Source organism: Saimiri boliviensis, chromosome 17, assembly GCF_048565385.1.
Source record: "Saimiri boliviensis isolate mSaiBol1 chromosome 17, mSaiBol1.pri, whole genome shotgun sequence".
In the NCBI taxonomy this organism is placed as follows: domain Eukaryota; kingdom Metazoa; phylum Chordata; class Mammalia; order Primates; family Cebidae; genus Saimiri; species Saimiri boliviensis.
The window spans coordinates 20,671,798-20,695,270 of NC_133465.1; the positions used below are offsets into that span (position 1 = coordinate 20,671,798).

The 23,473-nt window shown below is 45.1% G+C and overlaps 1 protein-coding gene across 3 annotated transcripts; it reads right to left on the reverse strand.

The window, feature by feature from the left end:
- Positions 1 to 3,713: 3,713 nt before the first annotated feature.
- Positions 3,714 to 23,447, reverse strand: GLOD4 (glyoxalase domain containing 4). 3 transcript variants are annotated; one of them, XM_074388333.1, is made up of 10 exons: positions 23,304 to 23,447; positions 20,350 to 20,399; positions 18,610 to 18,730; positions 17,235 to 17,379; positions 12,328 to 12,464; positions 11,418 to 11,504; positions 11,039 to 11,152; positions 10,865 to 10,951; positions 9,969 to 10,058; positions 3,714 to 5,073 (listed from the first exon to the last, which is right to left on the reverse strand). In XM_074388333.1, exons 1-10 carry the CDS (start codon positions 23,391 to 23,393, stop codon positions 5,008 to 5,010), a joined length of 987 nt encoding a protein of 328 aa, XP_074244434.1. In that variant the 5' UTR covers positions 23,394 to 23,447; the 3' UTR covers positions 3,714 to 5,007. The 3 variants fall into 3 exon arrangements, with proteins under 3 accessions (XP_074244434.1, XP_039332474.2, XP_074244435.1); XM_039476540.2 differs by lacking the exon at positions 9,969 to 10,058; XM_074388334.1 differs by lacking the exons at positions 3,714 to 5,073; positions 9,969 to 10,058 and adding an exon at positions 5,081 to 6,304.
- Between the last annotated feature and the right edge of the window lie 26 nt (positions 23,448 to 23,473).

Genomic DNA, 23,473 nt, shown 5'->3' on the forward strand with positions numbered 1-23,473 from the left:
GACAAAGGAAACCAAACCTGTGGTCTTCAAGATCTGTTCACATAGTCGCAAGAAGTTGCTGTAGACAAAGTACATTATGAAGCCCACCCAGGAAGTCACAGCGACTAAAAAACTACTTTCGGTAACCGTGGATGGGGCGAGACCCACACTGTAGAAAGCAGTGCTGCTCTCTCTTCTTTGGTGAATGTTATCAAGAAATTCTGATACACTTAGGATCATGATTCACGTTAAATGTAAATTAAAAGTAAAAATAATACATCTTGGCTGGGGGCAGTGGCTCATGCCTGTAATCCCAGCACTTTGGGAGGCTGAGGCGGGCGGATCACCTGAGGTCGGGAGTTCCAAACCAGCCTGACCAACATGGAGAAACCCCATTTCTACTAAAAATACAAAATTAGCCAGGCATGGTGGCACATGCCTATAATCCCAGCTACTCGGGAGGCTGATGCAGGAGAATCTCTTGAACCAGAAGGTGGAGGTTGCAAGGAGCCGAGATTGGCCAGCCTGGGCAAAAAGAGCGAAAATCTGTCTCAAAATAATAATAATAATACATCTTGTTCCAAAATACGGTGACAAGCAGCTGTCTCTATAGCCAGACCACTCTGTAAATCACTGAACCTAGAGAGTAAATATGTGCCACAATTAGGACAGCAGAAGGTAACAGTAAGATAAAGTTTTAAACAAGAGAGAATAAAGATTTATCTATTTGTATTTGCTTAAGGAAGGGTTCCCCATAGGATGCAGGAGGAACGGGATTGAAGGGGATGGGGTATACTGTGAAAGGAAAACCTATCTCAGGATCAAATTCACTAAGCCAAAGGGGAAAGTTACGCTTGGAACCTGAGTCATGGAACCTGTAAAAAACTTTTCCTTTTGTTCCTAAACAGAGAAGCTACCAGACAGAAAGCCACATTATCTCCCCAGGTGGTCTCCCTAACCTGACAATGTAAATTAACAGCTTACCTTCATAGGTAAGGGACAAAGACACCAGAAACCATCCCTCACCAGCCCTGAGACAAATGTAGATGTACTGAGCTGAATGCATAACTCCTTTCACTGTAACATGTAGATTTGGTGGGCGCTAAATGTAGATTTACTGAGCTGAATGCATAACTGATGGTTCCTCTGCCCGCTGCTTTCATTGTAACACGTAGATTTGATGAGCGCTAAATGTAGATTTGCTGGGCTGAAGATAACTGACTGTTCCTCTACCCCTCCTTTCACTGTGACACGTAGATTTGGTAAGCGCTAATCAAAGTCTCACATGAATGTAACCACTTATCTCCCTCCTACCCTCCTTTATTTTTCCTTCCCCTCTTCCCTCCCTTCCTGCTCTTTCCCTTTTAAATACTGAAGCCCTAAAATCCTCTGGAAAAAGTGCTGGCCACAGATCTGTGGTTGTCTCCTTCTCAGGGACATCCTCAACTGGCAAAATATATCTCTACATGGGTGCGGCTTGTCTCAGACACTTTTCTGGTTCACAATACCTTTTATATTGTTTTGATTTTTGAACCATGCGACTCTTACTTTATATAAAGAGGGAGAGGCAAGGGTACTTCTTTATTGATCATTAAAGTCAGAGTAAATTTCCTATTGATTTCCCCGAAGGTAGGGGGAGAACTCTTAGAACAAATGGAAATTTCTCACCTCTTACCCTAAATGTCAATGGAGAAGCTGGATGTCTCCTGAAAACTCTGGCTGCTGAATCGCAGCGGCGCTGAGTGCCGCTGGGTTTGTTAATTCCAGTAACATCACACGGACATGGACTTCAGGCCGTCCTGCAGGCTAACCTACGAGAGCTCTGGTAACATGGCTGTTCTAAATCTTTCTGGAGATTCAACTCAAGGCACCCTTGTCTCTACAAAAAATCAAAAAATTAGCTGGGTCTGGTGGTCTGTGGCTGTGGTCCCAGCTACTTAGGAGGCTGGGGTGGGAGGATCTCTTGAGCCTGGGAGGTCAAGGCTGCAGAGAGCCATGATGGTGCCACTACACTCCACCCTGAGTGGTAGAGCAATGTCTCAAAAATGAAACACCAGGGTGGGCAAAGCTAGCTAGCTTTTTTTTTTTTTTTTTTGAGACGGAGTTTTCACTCGTTACCCAGGCTGGAGCACAATGGCGCGATCTCAGCTCATCGCAACCTCCGCCTCCTGGGTTCAGGCAATTCTCCTGCCTCAGCCTCCTGAGTAGCTGGGATTACAGGCACGCACCACCATGCCCAGCTAATTTTTGTATTTTTAGTAGAGACAGGGTTTCACCATGTTGACCAGGATGGTCTCGATCTCTTGACCTCGTGATCCACCCACCTCAGCCTCCCAAAGTGCTGGGATTACAGGCTTGAGCCACCGCGCCCGGCTGCAAAGCTAGCTTTCTTATAGCCTCATTTTCTAATTGATCATACCATCCTCTAGACATGGGAAAGTAATAATTTTAGTTTAAAATTAGTTTTTGCAGATCTAATGGGCATTTAAATCATAACTTTTAAAAATTACTGTTTTCTGGTATAAAATTACTTGGCTGGGCCGGGCGCGGTGGCTCAAGCCTGTAATCCCAGCACTTTGGGAGGCCGAGGCGGGTGGATCACGAGGTCGAAAGATCGAGACCATCCTGGTCAACATGGTGAAACCCCGTCTCTACTAAAAATACAAAAAAACTAGCTGGGCGTGGTGGTGCATGCCTGTAATCCCAGCTACTCAGGAGGCTGAGGCAGGAGAATTGCCTGAGCCCAGGAGGCGGAGGTTGCGGTGAGCCGAGATCGCGCCATTGCACTCCAGCCTGGGTAACAAGAGCGAAACTCCGTCTCAAAAAAAAAAAAAAAAAAATTACTTGGCTGAACTGTGCAAAAGCAAGCTTCTGGATTCCTTGATAAAAAGCCAAAGTTGTACACTAGAGGGCTTTAGGATGAATAAAATGTTAAAACACTCAACAAAGCAACATGTGACAGGCAATGAAATAAATAAAAGGAGGCCGATCTCCTAAAGCCAGAATGTCCCGGGGAGACCAACAGCATTACCTTTCACCCTGCACAGTGCCTACTATCAGGCATGGTCGAATACTTAGGAGCAAAACGTTCTGATAATGCTAAAATAGATAGATAAAATGGAAACTAGTGTGTTACTTAGTCATTCAGTACTTCTATAAACCACTTATTTTACTACAACAAACCTCAAGGGCCACATTATAGCAGCCCAATACACTGGGAAAAAGAGTTTCTTTTTACAAGGACAATATTACCAGAGATGAACATTAAAAATTACTTAATAATCTCATAGGAAATTGGAAAACTAACATACATTCTAAAGAGAAGCAGTTTATCTGATTATTCTTAAAGTTCATATAATTCCCGATGTATATAAAAAAAAAAAGAACCAATTACCTAGAGGAGGGACATATATAACTTGGTTTGCTTTGAAACTCAAGATTGCTTCCCTAGGATATGGAATTTAAGTTGAACGAAAAGTTGTAGAGCTGAATGAGAATTTTTCTCTCAGTGAAGGTATATAATATCACCCCTATAAGAAGATAAGCTGAAACTCAACCAAAATTTCCATGCCCCACCCTGCCAGTAAGGGAGGACAGCAGAGGTTATGATTTACAAGTAATTCTTTATATGTTCTTTTGGAACCAGGATCCTCTGAGTCAATCCCTTCCAGTCTCCTAAGTTTATTTTAAAAATCTGACCCACCACTTTAAATGACGAGACTTAGCGACTGGTGTAACAGCTTGATAACAGAAGCTTACTTTCAAAAAAAATTTAATTATTCAATGAATACACAATATAATTTCCAGTGATTACAACCTATTTGTTGTATAGAACCAAACAAAGCTACAAGGAAACATTTTTAAAATCTTTTTTTCAGGCTGAAGAAATGGTTTAATCCATTTTTAAGAAATCTCACGAGATGTTCTGTTGGGATTAAAAATAGACACAGGTTGGGGTGAGATAGCATGGGGAGAAATGCCAGATACAGGTGAAGGGGAGGAAGGCAGCAAATCACACTACCACATGTGTACCTATGCAACAATCTTGCATGTTCTTCACATGTACCCCAACACCTAAAATGCAATTAAAAAAAACCAAAGAAGCTAGCAGAGAGGCAGGTGAGCAGCAACATAACAGACTCCATCCCTTCTGTCTGTTTTCTGTGGACACTCAAAATGTAAAAGCAAGTAAGATGGGGGTGGTTAACCAAATCTTTTGGTCCAAGGAATAAAATTTCTTTTTTTTTTTTTTTTTCTGAGACAGAGTTTCGCTCTTGTTACCCAGGCTGGAGTGCAATGGCGTGATCTCGGCTCACCACAACCTCTGCCTCCTGGGTTCAGGCAATTCTCCTGCCTCGGCCTCCTGCGTAACTGGGATTACAGGCACGCACCACCATGCCCAACAGATTTTTTGTATTTTTAGTAGAGACGGGATTTCACTACGTTGACCAGGATGGTCTCGATCTCTTGACCTTGTGATCCACCCGCTTTGGCCTCTCAAAGTGCTGGGATTACAGGCGTGAGCCACCGTGCCCAGCCAAGGAATAAAATTTCTTTAAAAAAATTTAAAATGTCAAAACCTGCCATAGTAAGATATTAGAACGGCATGTATATCATCATCAGGGGCTGGGAATGGTACCATCACAAGCAATTAATTTGGATTTCCTGAATAGCTGCTCTCATCAAATCTACATGATTCTGAGTTCATCCTAACCATCTGCAATCCAAGCGAAGTCATGTTTCATGCGGCCATCCTAGTCTGGAAAATAATCTATTACTAACCTAGTACAGTTATATAGAGAACGTGCAGTTCCAGCACCAGTGCAGATTACAGCAGGCATTCTCTACCTGGACTAATGATTGGATTTCATTTCTAAAATATACCACAGCTTCCAAACACTAAAATACACAAAGCCTCCTTGCTTGTACAGGAAACAAACCAGAACAGCATTTATCAGGAACGGACAGGTCAGGCCCCACAGGTACTGGGCGGTAATCGCAAATGCTTGCTCTGCAAGATGGCTTCCATTAACCTGAAGCTTTGGGTTTACTGTGTTTAGCAAACCACTCATCACTTTTATCTGCTGCCATTGCCTGTAAAACAGAGAATATACGTTTATTCCAAGTCTGAAAAAGAAAAGCTAGAGCCCACTTTATACCTCACTAGACTGCCCAAATAAAAAAAAGAGCATTAAAAAAAACCCAAACCCCAATGTTGAAAAAAAGGAAAAGAGAAAGAAAAAATCTTTTTAACATTTAAAGAGTATTAATCCAGTAGAGAGTATTACATTGAATGTGGCAGAAACACTGGTGAGTACAGCATCTGTGCAGAGTCCCACCGCTCACAGCATCTGTGCAGAGTCCCACCACTCACAGCATCTGTGCGGAGAGTCCCACCACTCACAGCATCTGTGCGGAGAGTCCCACCACTCACAGCATCTGTGCGGAGAGTCCCACCACTCACAGCACCCGGACAGAGAGTCCCACCACTCAAAACAGCACCCGGGCAGAGAGTCCCACCACTCGCAGCACCCGGGCAGAGAGTCCCACCACTCACAGCACCGGGGCAGACAGACAAGAATCTTTTGTGTCACGAAATCCAGTCTGATAGGCCAAATACGAAAAGCTATGTGATGTGTAGTTATTAAGCCCGGAATGATTCCTTTCTCACAAGTCTCCTCCCAGCCTACTCTTCGGATGCTGGCTCTGTTTGTTTAGTTTTGGGCGCCTTGAGCCATGCCCTGGGGTCACATCTATCATCACAGCCACTCGCAGGTTGAGGCCAGAGGATCACTGGAGCTCAGGAATTCGAGTTCAGCCTGGTGACATAGTAAGGCCCTGTCTCCTACATATACTTACAGATACATTAAAAAAAAAAAAAGCAGGAAGCCTGAATAATAATGTTTTGTTCCACAAGCATCCTTTTAGTTGCTTAGTAAGGACAAACATTCATTTATTCAGTCAAAAAGAGCTAGACACCATGCTGGGCTAAGGTGTGGCCACAGAGACAGTCTGAAGCTCTAAGGACTGTGCAGAACAGAGGATGTATATAGAGTACTTAGGGCTGGGTACAGAGGCTCACTCATTTTTATTTTTATTTTTTTTTACGTATTTTTAATGTAAGTAGAGAGTTTATCTGGGCCAAGCTTGAAGACTGAAACTTGGGAGCACAGATTCAGGTTTTCCTGAATATACACTCCCAAGTAGCCTTTATTTAATATTACAAAAAGAAGAATGGATTTGAGGTAAGATAAATTATAGACATACTGAGTTTGAAACGTGGCAGGTTTCCCAGGTGAAGAGGTTCACAGGATATAACATTGGTCTGGACAGAAAAAGTATGACACAAGAGAAAAAGTGGATAAGCTGGACTTCACCAAAATAAAGATTTCCTGTTCTTCAGAAACTCAATTCACAGCTGGGAATAACACTTGCATTTGCAAGTGACGAAGGAATGATGGAAAACTATGATACAGAGTCGAGGGAAGAGTCACAGCAGGATGAGTCCTACTCTCTCCTGCTGTGCATATTTGGAATTTTTAACTGTGAAATATTTAAAAATAAAATTTATGTTAAAAAAATGGACAAAAGACTTGAACATAAAATTCACAAAAAGAAGTAAATGGCTAATAGGCATATGAAAAGGTACTAAACATTGTTAGTTACTAGGGAAATAAAAATTAAGCCTTTGTGGGGCCGAGCTGGAAGGATTGCTTGCAGCCAGCCAGGGCAACACAGTGAGACTCTGTCTCTACAAACATGAAAACATTAGCTGTAGCCCTAGCTACCCGGATGGCTAAGGCAGAAGGATCACTTGATGGCACCGCTGAAACTATTTCACATGTGCTCGAATGGCTAAAAAACCCACAATTTTACAAGCTGGTGAGCACGCAGAGCAACCGCATCTCTCATATACAAACAATGGTCCAATCACTTTCAATTACTGTCGAGTACCTTTTTTTTTTTTTTTGGAGATGGAGTTTCGCTCTTGTTACCCAGGCTGGAGTGTAATGGCACGATCTCGGCTCACCGCAACCTCCGCCTCCTGGGTTCAGGCAATTCTCCTGCCTCAGCCTCCTGAGTAGCTGGGATTACAGGAACGCGCCACCATGCCCAGCTAATTTTTTGTATTTTTAGTAGAGACGGGGTTTCACCATGTTGACCAGGATGGTCTCGATCTCTTGACCTCGTGATCCACCCGCCTCGGCCTCCCAAAGTGCTGGGATTACAGGCTTGAGCCACCGCGCCCGGCCCGTATCAGGCACTTTTTTATAAAGAAATAGCAATTCTACTCCTAGGTATTTACTCAAGAGCAATGAAACACATATCTATCAACAGGAAGATTTACACAACAATGTTCATGGCAGTCTTCTTTATGATAGATACAATCTAGAAATAACACAATGTCCACCATTGGAAGAATGAATAAACAAATTGTTATATACATAAAATTCAGTTATCAGTCAGCAATATAAAAAAATAAAACAAGATGTGATATGCAATGATATGGAGCAATCTCAAAACTACGTTGAGTAAAAGAAGCAGGCACAAAAGTACACGGAATGATTCCATTTGTATGAAGTCCAAGAACGGACTAACCTACAGTGACAGAAATCAGAACAGCAGCTGCCTCTGCGAGATGAGGGTGCAAACTAATTGCAAATGGGCATGAGGGAACTTCCTGGGAAAATGGTCTGTATTTTATTTTGAGTAGTGGTTGTATGAGCAAACACAATTGTTAAAACACATTCAAATTCTACCTAAATTGTACCTCATCAACAACAACCACTTGTCTGAGCTCAGGAAGGAGTTAAAAACTAGGAATTAGGAAGCTGGAGCAAGCCTGAAGGTTGAAGTCCAGCGCAGGGGTAAGCAGAGTTGTAGGTCAGCTCTCGTCAGGGCAGAGGAAGAACGCAGAATGACAAAACGGCAGAGTGGGACCATGGGTATAAAAACATCTGGGGATGAGACACAGAAGGAGGGGCCCGTGACTGAGGGGAAACTGTTGGGGAGATGAAGATGGCAGGATTGTGAACCGCAAAGGAGATGAGAGCGCAGGGAGGAGGAGCCATCAGCGCCATGAAAGAGTGAGTGGAGGTCGGGTGTGGTGTATCACATCCATAATCCCAGCACTTCGGGAGGCCAAGATGGATGGATCGAGTGAAGCCAAGAAGTTCAAAACCAGCCTGGGCAACAAGGTGAAACCCCATCTCCCATCTCTACAAAAAATACAAAAATTAGCCAGGTGCAGTGGCACATGCCTGCAGTTCCAGCTACCAGGGAGGCTGAGGTGGGAGGATCACTTGAGTCTAGCAGACGGGAGGTTGCAGTGAGCTGAGACTATGCCACTACACTCCAGCCTGGGTGACAGAGAGAGACCCCATCCTAAAAAAATAAAATGGGGGCCAGGCCTGGTGGCTCACGCCTGTAATCCCAGCACTTTGGGAGGCCGAGGCGGGTAGATCACAAAGTCAGGAGTTCAAGAACAGCCTGGGCAAGATGGTGAAACCCCTTCTTTACTAAAAATACAAAAATCAGCTGGGCATGGTGGAGGGTGCCTGTAATCCCAGCTACTCAGGATGTTGAAGCAGAGAATTGCTTGAACTGGGAGGCGGAGGTTTCAGTGAGCTGAGATTGCACCACTGCACTCCAGCCTGGATAAGAGAGAGAGATCCCATTCTAAAAAAATAAAATAGGGCCAGGCGTGGTGGCTCACGCTTATAATCCCAGCACTTTGGGATGCCAAGGTGGGTGGATAATTTGAGGCCAGGAATTTGAGACCAGCCTGGCCAACCTGGCAAGACTCCATCTCTACTAAAAATACAAAAATTAGCCAGCGTGGTGGTGCGCATGCCTGTAATCCCAGCTACTTGGGAGACTCAGGCAAGAGAATCGCCTGAACCTGGGAGGTTGGGGTTGATGTGAGCCGAGATGGCACCACTGCACTCCAGTCTGGGCGACAGAGGGAGACTCCATCTCAAAAAAAGTAATTAATTAAGCTGGGCGTGGTGGCTCACGCATGTAATCCTAGCACTTTGGGAGGCTGAGGCAGGCAGATCACGAGGTCAGGAGCTCAAAACCAGCCTGGCCAACATAGTGAAACCCCGTCTCTACTAAAAATACAAAAATTAGCCAGGTGTGGTGGCACGGGCCTGTAGTCCCAGCTACTCAAGAGGCTGAGGATGGAGACTCCATCTCAGGAAAAAAAAAAAGTGCCGGGCGCGGTGGCTCCAGCCTGTAATCCCAGCACTTTGGGAGGCCGAGGCGGGTGGATCATGAGGTCAAGAGATCGAGACCGTCCTGGTCAACATGGTGAAATCCCGTCTCTACTAAATATACAAAAAATTAGCTGGGCATGGTGGCACGTGCCTGTAATCCCAGTTACTCAGGAGGCTGAGGCAGGAGAATTGCCTGAACCCAGGAGGCGGAGGTTGCGGTGAGCCGAGATCGCGCCATTGCACTCCAGCCTGGGTAACAAGAGCGAAACTCTATCTCAAAAAAAAAAAAAAAAAGTAATTAATTAAATAAAGAACGAGGAGGAAGAGTCTGGCAAATCTGTCAGCTGAGAGGATGGCCGAGATTCTATTTTCCTTCAGGATAAAATTTATAAAGACTGTATTTCCTATACATTTCCTACTTTAACATTAATTGTACATCTACTATTATGTCAGTAATTTGCCAAGCTCTATAAACCATAGCAATCTTATGAGGTACAGACTCTTATTTTCTGAAATTGTAACGTAAGGAGACTAAAATTCAAGAATTTAAGTAACCTGTTGAAAGTCAGCCACATAGATATGCGACAGAACCAAAGAAAGACTGATTCATTCCTTTAATCATTCCACAAAGAATTCCCGGAATGTCCAGTATATGCCAGGTATGTGCTGGGAGCCGGGATCCAGCAACTGCTTCGAATGCTTCTGAGCTACCAAGTGTAAAGAGAATCTCAAAGTGGTTGCCGTATCTGGCAAGAAACAAAAGCACTTAACTGAGTAAGGGAGCGAGCGCAGAACAGACTGGCATGAAACGGGAGGTGAGACGGAGAAACGGTGCGCACTCAGACTTGTAAAAGAAGAAATCTGGAGAGGAGACAGATATGGGGTCAGTGAAAGGTTTTTAAAAGCTGGGAGCCTCCAGTGCCTGTTTGCATGCTGACGAGAGGAATCACTGGAAAAAGAGACTGATGCAGCAGAACGGAGAAGAGACACCTGAGGAGCTGCAGAGCGGAGGGGAGGGACGGAGGCACCTCCACAGACAGCAGAGTAAGGACAGACCCAGAGCGGAGGGATGGGGCTGGAGGCACCTCCATAGAGAGCAGAGTAAGGACAGACCCAGAGCGGAGGGATGGGGCTGGAGGCACCTCCACAGACAGCAGAGTAAGGACAGACCCAGAGCGGAGGGCTGGGGCCGGAGGCACCTCCACAGACAGCAGAGTAAGGACAGACCCAGAGCGGAGGGCTGGGGCCGGAGGCACCTCCACAGACAGCAGAGTAAGGACAGACCCAGAGCGGAGGGCTGGGGCCGGAGGCACCTCCACAGACAGCAGAGTAAGGACAGACCCAGAGCGGAGGGGCGGAGACGGAGGCACCTCCACGCAGACCGGAGCGGGAGGGAAGGAGACACCTCCACGCAGACAGCAGAATAAGGACAGATCCAGCAGCAGGGTTCAGAGTGGCCTGCGGTTGGAGGAAGGCACGAATGCTGAGTCTAGACAGGCGGTCTACACAGGTGGCAGTGAAGACATAGGCCCTGGGCTCAGGTGCACGCAACAGCGACCTGGTTCTTACCATGAGAACCTGGACCCTGTTGCTTAGGCCCTTCTCACACACACCTGACACCAACCCCCTCCGGCCCAGGGTGACATCAGTTTAGAAGTGAGACTTACATCATCCAACAATCTGCTTCCCTCTGGATCCATCTTAGAAAGTTCTCGAAATGCTTCATCCCCAACAAAGCAAATTTCATGTCCATCCTACATCAATAAAGAGAAAAGACATCTGCCAAAAAGACATCTCTGAAGAACCCCCCGTCCAGCCTGCGCCACCCGAGTAATACTTACAGGGTCGGCCAGAATGACCACCTGCACTGTTGCTTTCCCAGGGGTATCCAGGCTCACCAGGGGCGTCAGAATCTTCTGCTTCTCCCTTTTCATCAAATCTTCTAAGCCTGGTAACTTGAGGAAAAGAAAGATGTAAGGTGAGCCAGGGGTCACACACTACTCACGACATGGCCCTCGCCAGCCCCAGAGGAGTGTCAGAGCCCAGAAAGAACCAAGGCGCCATTTGTTTGTTTTTATTATCTCAGCTGCTCTTGAAACAACTGCTGAACTTGATACAAAAGCCACAATCAGAATGAACGTCGAAAAACGAAGGGCAAGGTTCTCGGCTGGGCTGAACTAGCTAGTCGCAGAGCGTGAAAGATCTGGTATCAAGCATTACCTCTTTCTGGGGGCAAGAGAAGGCAATTCTTCCAAATGCTGCTGCATGGTCCACCACACCCTTCACGCCCTGTAGCTCCAGCTTACACTGAAACAGGAAAGGGGCTTATTTTTTGGAACAGGTTATACATTACGTGTGTGTGGCAGAAAAATTTAAATTGCATACACTATAGGAATAAAGCAAAAACTAAGTCTCTATCCTGCTCTCAGCCCAGAGACAACCAGTAAGCAATTGCCTGGGTACCCTTCTAGAAGCACTGCATGCCTACATCTTTTTCTTTCACACGAATGGTAGCATCACTGACAAATTATTCTGTTCCTTGTTTTTCTCCACTTAACGTTACCACGTCAATACATAAAGATTTGCCTCATCCTTTTTGCTAGCTACACAGTAATCCATTTCATGAATGAACCATAAATCACTGAAGTATGTCTCTAGTCCACAGGACACTGACGTTCTCATATGCTGTTATTACAAACAATGCCGCAACAGATACCCTCCCACACACTTCTTTGTGCCTATGTACGCTTAGCACATCTGTAAAATAATTCCCAGGAGAACTGCTGGGTCAAAGTACAAGGGCTAAATCATGCTCAAATGCTAGGTTATTAAAAAAAAGAAGATGACAAAGACAGTGCATTAAATCCATTCAATCTCCCTGATTAAGCAATTCCACTTCTGAAAGGATACATCTATCCCCAAATAGAAACAAGGTAATATCTGGGTGGTAAGGTTATCACTTACTTTCATTTCCTTCTGTTTAATCTATGTAAATATTGAAATCACTGTGAAGAAACTATGAGAACAACCTTCATGTTAACCTTATCTATAAAGGTTATGAGCCATTTCTAAGCTTCATTTGTAAGCCAAATTCAAAGTAACAGGTTAGTTATTCTCCAAGACTGCTCACCTGGTTATCAGCATAGCCCAGCAAAGCCCTTTGCTTTTCTTCATCTTTTTCATAAATTTTCATGCCTAGTAGATTACACCAGTAGTTCAAGGACTTCTGAAGATCAGACACTGCTAGAGTTACTTTTACTATAGGATCTGTTGGGTAACAAAGTGGAATAGACAGATCAATTTAATGGAATGCAATAAAGACCAAAACATGCTTATGTATACATACAAATTCAGCTTATAAGAAAGGGATTTTTAAATTTTCTTTTCTTTTTTGTTTTTGAGACAGAGTCTCACTCTGTTGCCCAGGCTGGAGTGCAGTGGTGCAATCTCAGTTCAACCTCTGCCTTTCAGGTTCAAGAGATTCTCCTGCCTCAGCCTCCCGAGTAGCTGGGACTACAGGCGTGCACCACCATGCCCAGCTAATTTTTGTATTTTTAGTAGAGATGGGGTTTCACTATGTTGGCCAGGCTGGTCTCGAACTTCTGATCTCGTGATCCGCCTGCCTTGGGCTCCCAAAGTGCTAGGACTGCAGTTGTGAGCCACCACGCCAGGCCAAGAAAGGGATTTTAAGCCAGTGTGAAGCCCAATGCCATGGCCTATACCTGTAATCCCAACACTTCGGGAGACCGAGATAGGAAGATTGTGTGAGCCTAGGAATTCAAGACCAGCCTAGGCAACACTGTGAGACCTCAGCTGTATAAAAAATTGTTAAAAATTAGACAGGTGTGGTGGCGCATGTAGTCACAGCTACTTGAGAGGCTGAATCAGGAGCATCGCTTGAGCCTGGGAGGTCAAGACTGCAGTGAGCCAAGATTGCAATACTGCACTCCAGCCTGGGCAACAGAATGAGATCCTGTATCAAAAAAGAAAAAGTATGAAAAGCCTCGTTATTCAATGGATGGCACTAAGAAGACTGGCTAATCATTTGGCAAAAAAACCTTACATCTTTGAAGTAAATGACAAACTACTTCCTGATGGGTTAAAGGAATAAGTTTAAAGAATGAAACCATGGGGAAAAAAAAAGAATAAAACCATGAAAATACTAGATACAGGTGATTATTTCTACAGTTCTGGAGTAGAAGACTTTGCTTTAAACTTAACACCAAAGATAGAAAAACTATGAAGAAAAAAATTCTGCTACATAAATTACAAAAATGGAAAACTCATAGACAACAAAGAAAAGGAATTGCAATCAAAACCAGAGTATACAATACAGTAGGAAAAATTGCAATATATTGGACAAAAAGTCCTTAATGTGTAAATCACCTTAATGTGTAAATCACAAAAAGTCCTTAATTAGTAAATACTGATAGGAAAAGGATGAGCATGCTAGAAATTCAGGCAAAAGGCACAAAGCAGTAATCCACAGAAGAAGGAATTAGATGGCCATTAACATATGAAAAAATATTCAACCTGACCCCCTCCCAAAAAAGAAGTCAGAATTCACATAAAATCTTTTGTTATCTGATGTGCAAATCATGTTAAAAGTTAGCAGTGTTGGCCAGGCGGGGTGGCTCATGCTTGTAATCCCAGCACTTAGGGAGGCTAAGGCAGGCAGATCACAAGGTTAAGAGATTGAGACTATCCTGGCCAACATGGTGGAACCCCATCTCTACTAAAAACACAAAAATTAGCTGGCCAGAGTGGCATGCATCTGTAGTCCCAGCTACTCAGGAGGCTGAACCAGGAGAATCGCTTGAACCTGGGAGGCGGTGGTTGTAGTGAGCCGAGATCATGTCACTGCACTCCAACCTGGTGACAGAGTGAAGACTGTGTCTCAATAAAAAAAAAAAAAAAGATTAGTAGTGTTAACTGTATTCGTGTAGAGGGGAAAATCACAGTCACATAATACTGGTTAAGTATAAGTTAGTACATTTCTGGCAATAATGTGACAGAATGTACCAAAAGCTTTGAAAAATGCTCACTGCTTTTAAAAGAACAAGTCCATTTCAGCCACTCAAAAAGTAATTGTGGACATATGAAAGGCTTTTACCACAAAGACATTCATCCCAGTGTTGCTTAGAACAATAAAACACTGACAGAAATTTCCAACAGAGAACTGTTCATCTTCCTACAATGTAACAATACAATGGAATCCTAGGGAAGGATGTGAAGAAACGTATACATTTAATATATATATATATATATATATAAACATATATATAAAAACATATATATATAAACATATATATAAACATATATATAAAAACATATATATATAAACATATATATATATAAAAACATATATATATATGCATTGTTGACAAAAGATTGGAAAGATATACTCTAAAATGTTAGCAGCGGTTATCTCTGGATATATGGGTATGGGTTCCTCCGCCCCCACCCCACCTCATCTGCTTATCTATGGAAAAAAATTCCACTACTTTATACAAAGAATAAAAGTCATATTGAAGCACCTCCTGTTACTGGAAACTTTTCACATTGTATAGTGACTTTCTGAAGAGCTGTTCCACGTCTCCATCTGACTATGACAAATTCAATATGGTTTTATTTGGTTTTCGCTGCCTTAGTCCCGTTTGCTAGAAAGGCAATACCATGATTAAGACACGATATTTCTCACAAGTGCCTCTGCCTAGCAGACTCCTTCCATTTACTTCAAAATCAGCAAATCCCAGTAGACCTGGAGCTGAAGGGACGCAGGACAGGAAGGTAACAAGCAGGTGAAGCGGCACAGGAGTGAGTAATTCAAAGAAAAGATGAATGCCAGCTAGACAGATGGCTCTGACCACATTATCAACCAGAAATGCCCAAAGGGATTTCCATCCCAAAGGGCAAACGCATCTTAGCACTGTGGGGCTCTCTATTATTTTTGGTACAGAAACATCACTAAGACTGGAGGAAAAAAAACACACAGTGCAGCTAGTTGCAAAAGTTAAGTTTTAAAGTCAGTCAATAACCTATCAACAAAAAAACACCATACACATCCTTTAAATCACCAGCAAAGTACAGAAACACCATCTCTCCATGAGTCCCACACAGCCAAGTCTCACCTCCCACACTGGAACAGACTGATCTTTCTTTTGCTGAGCACCAGGTGATAAACCAGGAGCATTAAACATTCTAGGCAGACTCAGCACGGGGTCCCTGGGGACAGGAGCCAAGCAGCGGGAGAGAGAGAATGTGCATGCTCCCTTCCCAGGCCACCTGCAGGAGTATGGTCACCAGGGGAAACAGCAGGCAGGGTGCCCCTGCCATTACCCACATTTTCCCGTTCCTGCTTTTGTTTTGGCAGAGCAGGTGGTTGAATTTGCAGGAATTAAATATGGAATTAAATACTGATGAGGCTGCCTCTGCAGTTAACAAACCAAACCCTGCAAAGTTTCCTTCTTGTCTGGGGCAGCAGTCAGCGTGAGGGCTCCTCACCTCCATGCCATCCCTCACTGAGTCCCAATGCTGAAGTGTGGGAAATGGACCTCAGCTCAAGACTCATGGCTAAATGGTTTAGGGGTGATCCTATTTCTCTTGCCAGTGATTGGTTTTGGAGCAGGCACAGTATATCAAATGTGACCAGGAAGTTTGCTGAAAGATTCTAGAAAAGCTTTTCTTCTGCTTTTTTTTCTTTTTCTTTTTCTTTTTTTTTTGAGACGGAGTTTTGCTCGTTACGCAGGCTGGAGTGCAATGGCGTGATCTCGGCTCACCGCAACCTCCGCCTCCTGGGTTCAGGCAATTCTCCTGCCTCAGCCTCCTGAGTAGCTGGGATTACAGGCATGCGCCACCATGCCCAGCTGATTTTTTGTATTTTTAGTAGAGACGGGGTTTCACCATGTTGACCGGGATGGTCTCGATCTCTTGACCTCGTGATCCACCCTCCTCGGCCTCCCAAAGTGCTGGGATTACAGGCGTGAGCCACTGCGCCCAACCTTCTTCTGTTCTTAAAGCAAAAAGAGCCAGGCACAGTGGCTGACACCTGCAATCCCAGCACTTTGGGAGGCTGAGGTGGGCGGATCAAGTGAGGTCAGAAATTCAAGACCAGCCTGAACAATGTAATGAAATCCCATATTTATTAAAAATACAAAAATTAGCTGGGTGTGGTGGCAGGTGCCTGTAATCCTAGCTACTGGAGAGGCTGAGGCAGGAGAAATCACTTGAACCTGGGAGGCTGAGGTTGCAGTGAGGTGAGATTGTGCCACTGCACTCCAGCCTGGGCGACAGAGCAAGACTCTGTCTCAAAAAATAAATAAGTAGTTTTTAAAAATTAATAAAAATACCAAAAAAAAAAAAAATAGCTGGGTGTTGTGGTGAGCACCTGTAATCCCAGCTACTTGGGAGGCTGAGGAAAGATAATTGCTTGAACCCAGGAGGCAGAGGTTGCCAGGAGGCAGAGGTTGCTGTGAGCCAGTGAGCAAAGATCATGCCACTGCACTCCAGCCTGAGCAACAGAGTCTGAAAAAAAAAAAAAAGGAAAAAGAAGTCAGTGTTTCCTCTCCTACCAGATGTGAACGTGGGAACATGCGGCCCCGCCTGCAGCTGGCAGCCCTCCTGCAACCCCGAGGGCACCAGCTCTAGGAGAGGGACCCGCAGAGAACAAGAGAACACAGAAAGAGAAACTTGGTGAGCTGGTGAATCACCTAACCCTGGAACCTTTCCTACCTATAGTATGCCTGTTCTGTGAGCTAAGACATTTTCTAATTGTTCAAAGTAGTTGGGTTTTCTGTTATTTATGGATGAAAAAATCATAAATCAGTACATTACCAGTGAAACAGAACCACTCTTTACCCCTATTGTTAAGCATTAAAGTTCTGATATGAGAATATAATCTTTCGGATAACAGGTAAAAGCACTGGCTGGGGAAGACGCATCACATGAACACAGAAAGACTCTATAAAAAATAGACAAGCGGCCCTCACTTCCAAGATGCCTTTAGACAGACGCTCTGACTGGTTCTGGTGTAATTACCTGACTGAGGTGGGCTGCAATTCTGCAAATAGAACTTATATCCTCCTGGGGCCTCGGTTTCAAAAACACCTTCTGCAACTTCTGTCAGCGGCCACCCCAGCTTCCTGGCATTGCTGACAGCCTGGCTAGAAGCGAGTGTGAGACCCTAAAACAAACAACAGCATCACCCAAGTACATACGCACACAGATACTTCACAGAACAAGACCATGAGCCCAGCCTCACTGCCTACTGCCTTCAGGTAAAATAACCTAAGATTTAACTGGCATCCAACATTTTCTTCTAGTGATTTAAAAACAGGTTTTGGATGTTTTATCCCACAAATGTTCAGACCTTCATGAATAATAGGACAAAAACTGAGATGCCAGTGAAGTCTGATTCATTTAATACCAAAGACAGCACTTCTAATTTTAAAGATCTAGGCAGAGAAGCCTTGGGCTGTCAGCTAGCTACCTATTTAAGATGACCTGTTTTTGCTTTTTTATTTTTGAGACAGAATCTTGTTCTGTCACCAGGCGGGAGTACAGTGGCATGATCTCAGCTCTCTGCAGCCTCCGCCTCCCCGATTCAAGTGAGTCTCTGGCCTCAGCATTCCAAGTAGCTGAGACTACAAGCATGTGCCACCATACCCGACTAATTTTTGTTATTTTTAGTAGAGATGGGGTTTCACCATGTTGGCCAGGATGGTCTCGATCTCCTGACCTTGTGATCCGCCCACCCTGGCCTCCCAAAATGCTGGAATTACAGGCATGAGCCACCACGCCAGGCTATTTTTGCTTTTTTAACAAAGAAAACCAACCAAAAAATAAGTAAACTATCAAAATTTCCTTACATCTAATCAAAGGACCTAGAAATGTCCACCTATGCTCTCTGCTAAGGCTTGGATTATTCTCAGGGCCTCTGTGCCCCGAGTCTTGTAAAGCCATTATCCACTCTGAGCTGTAGTCAACTTCCCACAGTGCCTCCTGTGGTCCATCCCCAGACAGCAGCCAGCCGGGTTTTCCCTTGGCTCAAAGTCCTCCAATGGCTCTTCATTTCATGCAGGGGTGACTTACGGCCTAGGGGGCCCTATGTGATCTTACCCTATACCACTGCTGACCCCGTCTCTCACCACTTTCCCCCACTGTCTCTATTCCAGCCACACTGGCTTCCTTACATGCCCTTGAACGTGCCAGATGTGACTCGGGGGCTCAGAACAGGCTATTCTCTGCTGGAATACTCTTCCCCCAGATATGCACATAGCTAACTCCCTGACCTCCTCTGAGCATCTGCTCAAATGTCATCTCTTCACTCACACACACCCTCAATACTCTCCTCAAATTTACAACCAGCCACCTACCCCCAGCCAAAAATCTGCTAGAAAAAAACGGTATTTACCATAAAGTCATTGCCAAGCTTGTAGTCTCCGATGCCATAATTGTAAGTCAGTTCTGCAACAAAATGATCATCCTCAGGCCCAAATCCCACCATTGTTTTACTCCATTTCCCATCATAAGGCCTAGAAGATAAAAGTAAATGAAGTCAGCGACCACAGACAAATTTGTCTCAGGCCACCGCCAGAGAACTACTAGGCACAGAGAGATGAACAGTCATGACTGGTCCTAAAAGTTCTCTTAAGGATGAGATGACCTCAGGTGGTGCAGAAAGCGACGTGGGCAGTGCTCATGGGACCCTACTACAAGCTCCAAAGACTGGCTATTCAGAACCTACTTGAAGGAAAGATTTGTTCACCTTTTCTGTAAAGCAGGGAACAGAATCCTAAAGACAGTTCTCCAACTGACCTCAGTGACTTCCTTGCCTACCAATCAAAGAGTATCAAATTCCTAACAGGCCTTGGACTGTTCCAACTTGACATGACAGTAAGCTTAAGAGATGGCTGGATGTGGTGGCTCATGCCTGTAACCCCGGGCAGGTGGATCACCTGAGGTCAGGAGTTTGAGACCAGCCTGGCCAACATGGTGAAACCCTGTCTCTACTAAAAATACAAAAATTAGCTGGGTCGTGGTGGCACACGCCTGTAATCCCACCTACTAGGGAGGCTGAGGCAGGAGAATTGCTTGAACCCGGGAGACAGAGGTTAAGGTGAGCCAAGGTTGTGCCACTGCACTCCACCCTGAGTGACAGGATGAGACTCTGTCTCAGAAAAAAAAAAGATACTCGAAAGCCGCTGCTTCACCCAGAGCATCTATTTATTTGCATCTGTGGTATCATATGAAATATATTTGTTCACTGTCCCTGGTTCCTGTCTCAGAGCTCCCCACACTTCTAGATTTTCCTCACAGGAATATCTTTTGTTCTTCATCATGAGCCCCTTTCAATCACACCTGAGTTTATGCTAATGAGGTGACTCAAAGTGGGGGCTCTATATAGACTCAAGCTGGGGCCGGTCACAAGAGAGACAAATGATTACAGGACTGGAACTTTCAGTCTGGGAAGCAAAAGGGATGGAGACTGGGTTCTCTTAGGTTTGAACAACAAGACTTGATGAGCTTCTAGGATGCTGAACACAGGGAGTTGCTAGGAGGGGAGGCTGACCAGGAAGAGAAGGGAAGCCCCGGGCGGTAAGAGCACACGGAAGCCTCGCAGCCCACTCTCCCTGCCTTGTGCTACGTATCTCTTCTGTCTAGCCATTTCTGACACATATTCTTTATAATAAACCAGTAAATGTAAGTAAGTGTTTCCAGCGTTTCCCTTAGCTGCATGAGTCATTGTAGCACATTATCAAACCTGAGGACGCAGGGTGAGAAGCCCCAACTTGTAGCTGGTCATCAGAAATACTGAGATCCAGACTTGGGACGGGCACCTGAAGCGGGGGAAACCTTCTAGGACTGAGCCCTGAACGTGTGGGATCTGACACTAACACCAGGTAGAGTCGGAATCAGATTAAATAACAGGGCAGCCAGTTGGTACTAGAGAGCTGGAGAATGGCTTGGTGTGCCACAAGTGTTGTATGAGAGTGCAGAGAAACAGAGTATGTGTTCCCAGTGTTCCTGAAGTTGCCTCCCTAGTTTACTGCCTCATTAAGTCCACTGTTCTGTACTCACTTTAAGAAACTGCCTTCTGTTATGCAGGTATATTCAGACCGTAAGGGAAATTTTAAGAAACAAGGTATCATACCCATTACAGGCAGCTTTGCAGCCTTCTTCAAATTCCTCATGCCGCAGAACCTGGGAAGAGATTTAAACAAATTGCAAAGTGTTACTGGTACTGCTCACAGCATCTTTAGCACAAACTAAAAGGTCAAAACACAGAGATGATCATTTGTGAGCTTTACTTGTAAAAGAACCAAAGAAAATGAGCCTTATAATTCTCCCAGGATAGAAGTAGAAGGAAGCACAGCTTGACACCAAAGGTCAGGCTACCAAGCCAGTTGTGAAGTCTATTTAGACCAGTAAGCAGTGCTATGTAGTGGGAAAAAGTGTGGCCTTCAGCATTAAAGAGGTCTGATTCGGGGCCGGGCGCAGTGGCTCATGCCTATAATCCCAGCACTTTGGGAGACCGAGGCGGGTGGATCACCAGGTCAAGAAATCGAGACCATCCTGGTCCACTAGGTGAAACCCCGTCTCTACTAAAAATACAAAAAAATTAGCTGGGCATGGTGGCGCGTGCCTGTAGTCCCAGCTACTGGGGAGGCTGAGGCAGGAGAATTGCTTGAACCCAGGAGGCGGAGGTTGTGGTGAGCCAAGATCGCGCCATTGCACTCCAGTCTGGGTAACAACAGCGAAATTCCGTCTCAAAAAAAAAAAAAAAAAAAAAAAAAGTCTGATTTGGGCCGGGTGTGGTGATTATACCTACAATCCCAGCACTTTGGGAGGCCAAGGTGGGTGGATCACCAGAAGTCAGGAGTTTGAGACCAGCCTAGCAAACATGGTGAAACACTATCTCTACTAAAAATACAAAAATCAGCCAGGCATGGTGGTGTCTCCCTGTAATCCCAGCTACTCGGGAACCTGAGGCAGGAGAATCACTTGAACCTGGGAGGCAGAGGTTGCCGAGAGCAGAGATTGCGCCACTGCACTCCAGCGTGGGCAACAAAAGCAAAACTGTATCTCAAAAAAAAAAAAAAAGTCTGATTTGGAATTCCGTCATTAGCAGTTGTGGAACTCTGAGCAATGTGCTTAGAAGCTGAGTCTCAGTCTCCTAGTATGTTATGAAATGGATGTTATTAATGCACCTAATGCAGAAACCCTGTATACAGCAGGCTCTCAGCTTATTTGTTCTAGTTTTCCTTTTTGATTCCCACTGCTGCTGCTCGAGTTCAAGTTCCCAACACTCCTCTCAGACTATTAAAAAATCATCTTTATTGATATCCTTCTTAAAATCACCACCAAAGTACATGCTTAAAATACACAGCTCTGATCCTATCACTGCCTAAGAATGTAAGTGAGCTCCCTTCTTACTGCAGCATACAACCCAAATTCTTTAGCATAGCATTCAAGATACTATCGGAACCAATGCTGACCTGTCTGTCCTGATATACCATCTCAACTTCAACTAAGCAACCTCAACTAAAGGTACAAAAAAACAGTGTTTTCCCAAACCTGCGCTATCTCTGCACTGGCTCTTCGGTTCTTCCATGTAGCGCCTCCCTCTATCTGTGGCTTTCCCATCTATCTTTAGAGGACAACTCAATCACAATGTCTCCATGAACTATTTCCTGATCACCCAGGTTGGAAAAACCTCTCCTTCTTTTGTATTTTTATAATAGTAACTAACACGAATATAATGCACTATAACCTATATGTTAAATACTACATAGACAGTAACGTGTTTAGTCTTTACAACAACCTTTTGATCACTAAGGAAAACAAGGGAAAGCTCTGTGGTTTCTGCTAACAAAAGTTTTGTGGTTGGCAGGGTGCAGGCTCACACCTGTAATCCTAGCACTTTGGGAGGCTGAGGTAGATGGATCACCTCAGCTCAGGAGTTTGAGAACAAGCCTGGGCAACATGGTGAAACCATCTCTCTACTAAAATACAAAAAATTAACCGGGCGTGGCGGCGTGTGCCTGTAGTCCCAGCTACTCAGGAGGCTGAGGCAGGAGAATTGCTAGAACCCAGGAGGCAGAGGTTGCAGTGAGCTGAGATCGCGCCACTGCACTCCAGCTTGGGCAACAGAGCAAGACTCCATCTCTTAAAAAAAAAAAAAAATAAATGAAAAATAAATAGGGGAGTTTTTCGCTATCAAATTCTGACTTCCATTACTATCATCTTCGTACAAATCCGTTCCAGCTCCCACCCCAACCCAGGCCATGAGTTCTAATGGAGAATATATATCCGGGTAATCTGTACCTTTTTTGCCAAAACTCAACACAGTACCCTGAAAACAGCAGACAATGACCTGAGGAACTCAGATAACTCCCTTCGGACTCCCTGCCTACTGCGCTGTCTCTACACTAAACAGCGTTCTTGCACCTTTAAAGCCTTCCTTACGGTGCGTTCCCTACCTCCCCGGCTTATCACAGGAGTTCCCCAAAACGCAGTTCCCTTGCGTTTTCCAACTAAGTGAGTTCTGCAGTAACAGTTTCTCAGGACCGGAGAGAGACCACTTCTGGGTGTTGTTGAAAATGGGATGGGTTCTGACTTAGCTCTGGATTGTTGAGAACTGGAGGATTTACTCAGAGAGACTGAGCATCCAAGAGGGATCTTTCGGACCAGCCCTGAGAGAAGTAGAACTCTGAATATGCTGATTATCTACATCAAAGGCTCCAAACCGGAAAAGACAATTATTAGCTGGAAAGCACTACACGACATTTTGCGTCTTTCCCGGGGGGACAGAGAGCTCCACAAGGGCGGGGCTCAATAAACATTTACGAGTGAACTTATAGGTGGGCACACCGCTGGGACTAAGCATGCGGGGCCCCTCGCCAAGGCCTGTCATCCCACCGGCGACTCGCTACGCTTCCCGAAGCCGAACAGTGCACACAGCCCACGGGGAGCCCCGGCCTAAGGTCGGTCGCCAACCTCAGCTTAGGCTGAGGTTCACACCCATTTCTCCCTTCCCTCCCCCAGGGCCGGCTCCGGCGCCCGCTCCAGCCTCGCGCGCCAGCCCCTGTCGGCCCCGGCCTGCACCTTCATCCCCAGGACGTCCCGGTAGAAACGCGCCGTCTGGAAGCGATTTCCCACTTTGAAAACGAAATGCAGAGCTCTGCGAGCAGCCATGACTCCTGCCGCGCTCAGCCGTCACCCGCACGGCAGCGCCCCGCCCAAAGGGGCGCGCTGGACCGTGACGTCACTGGCCG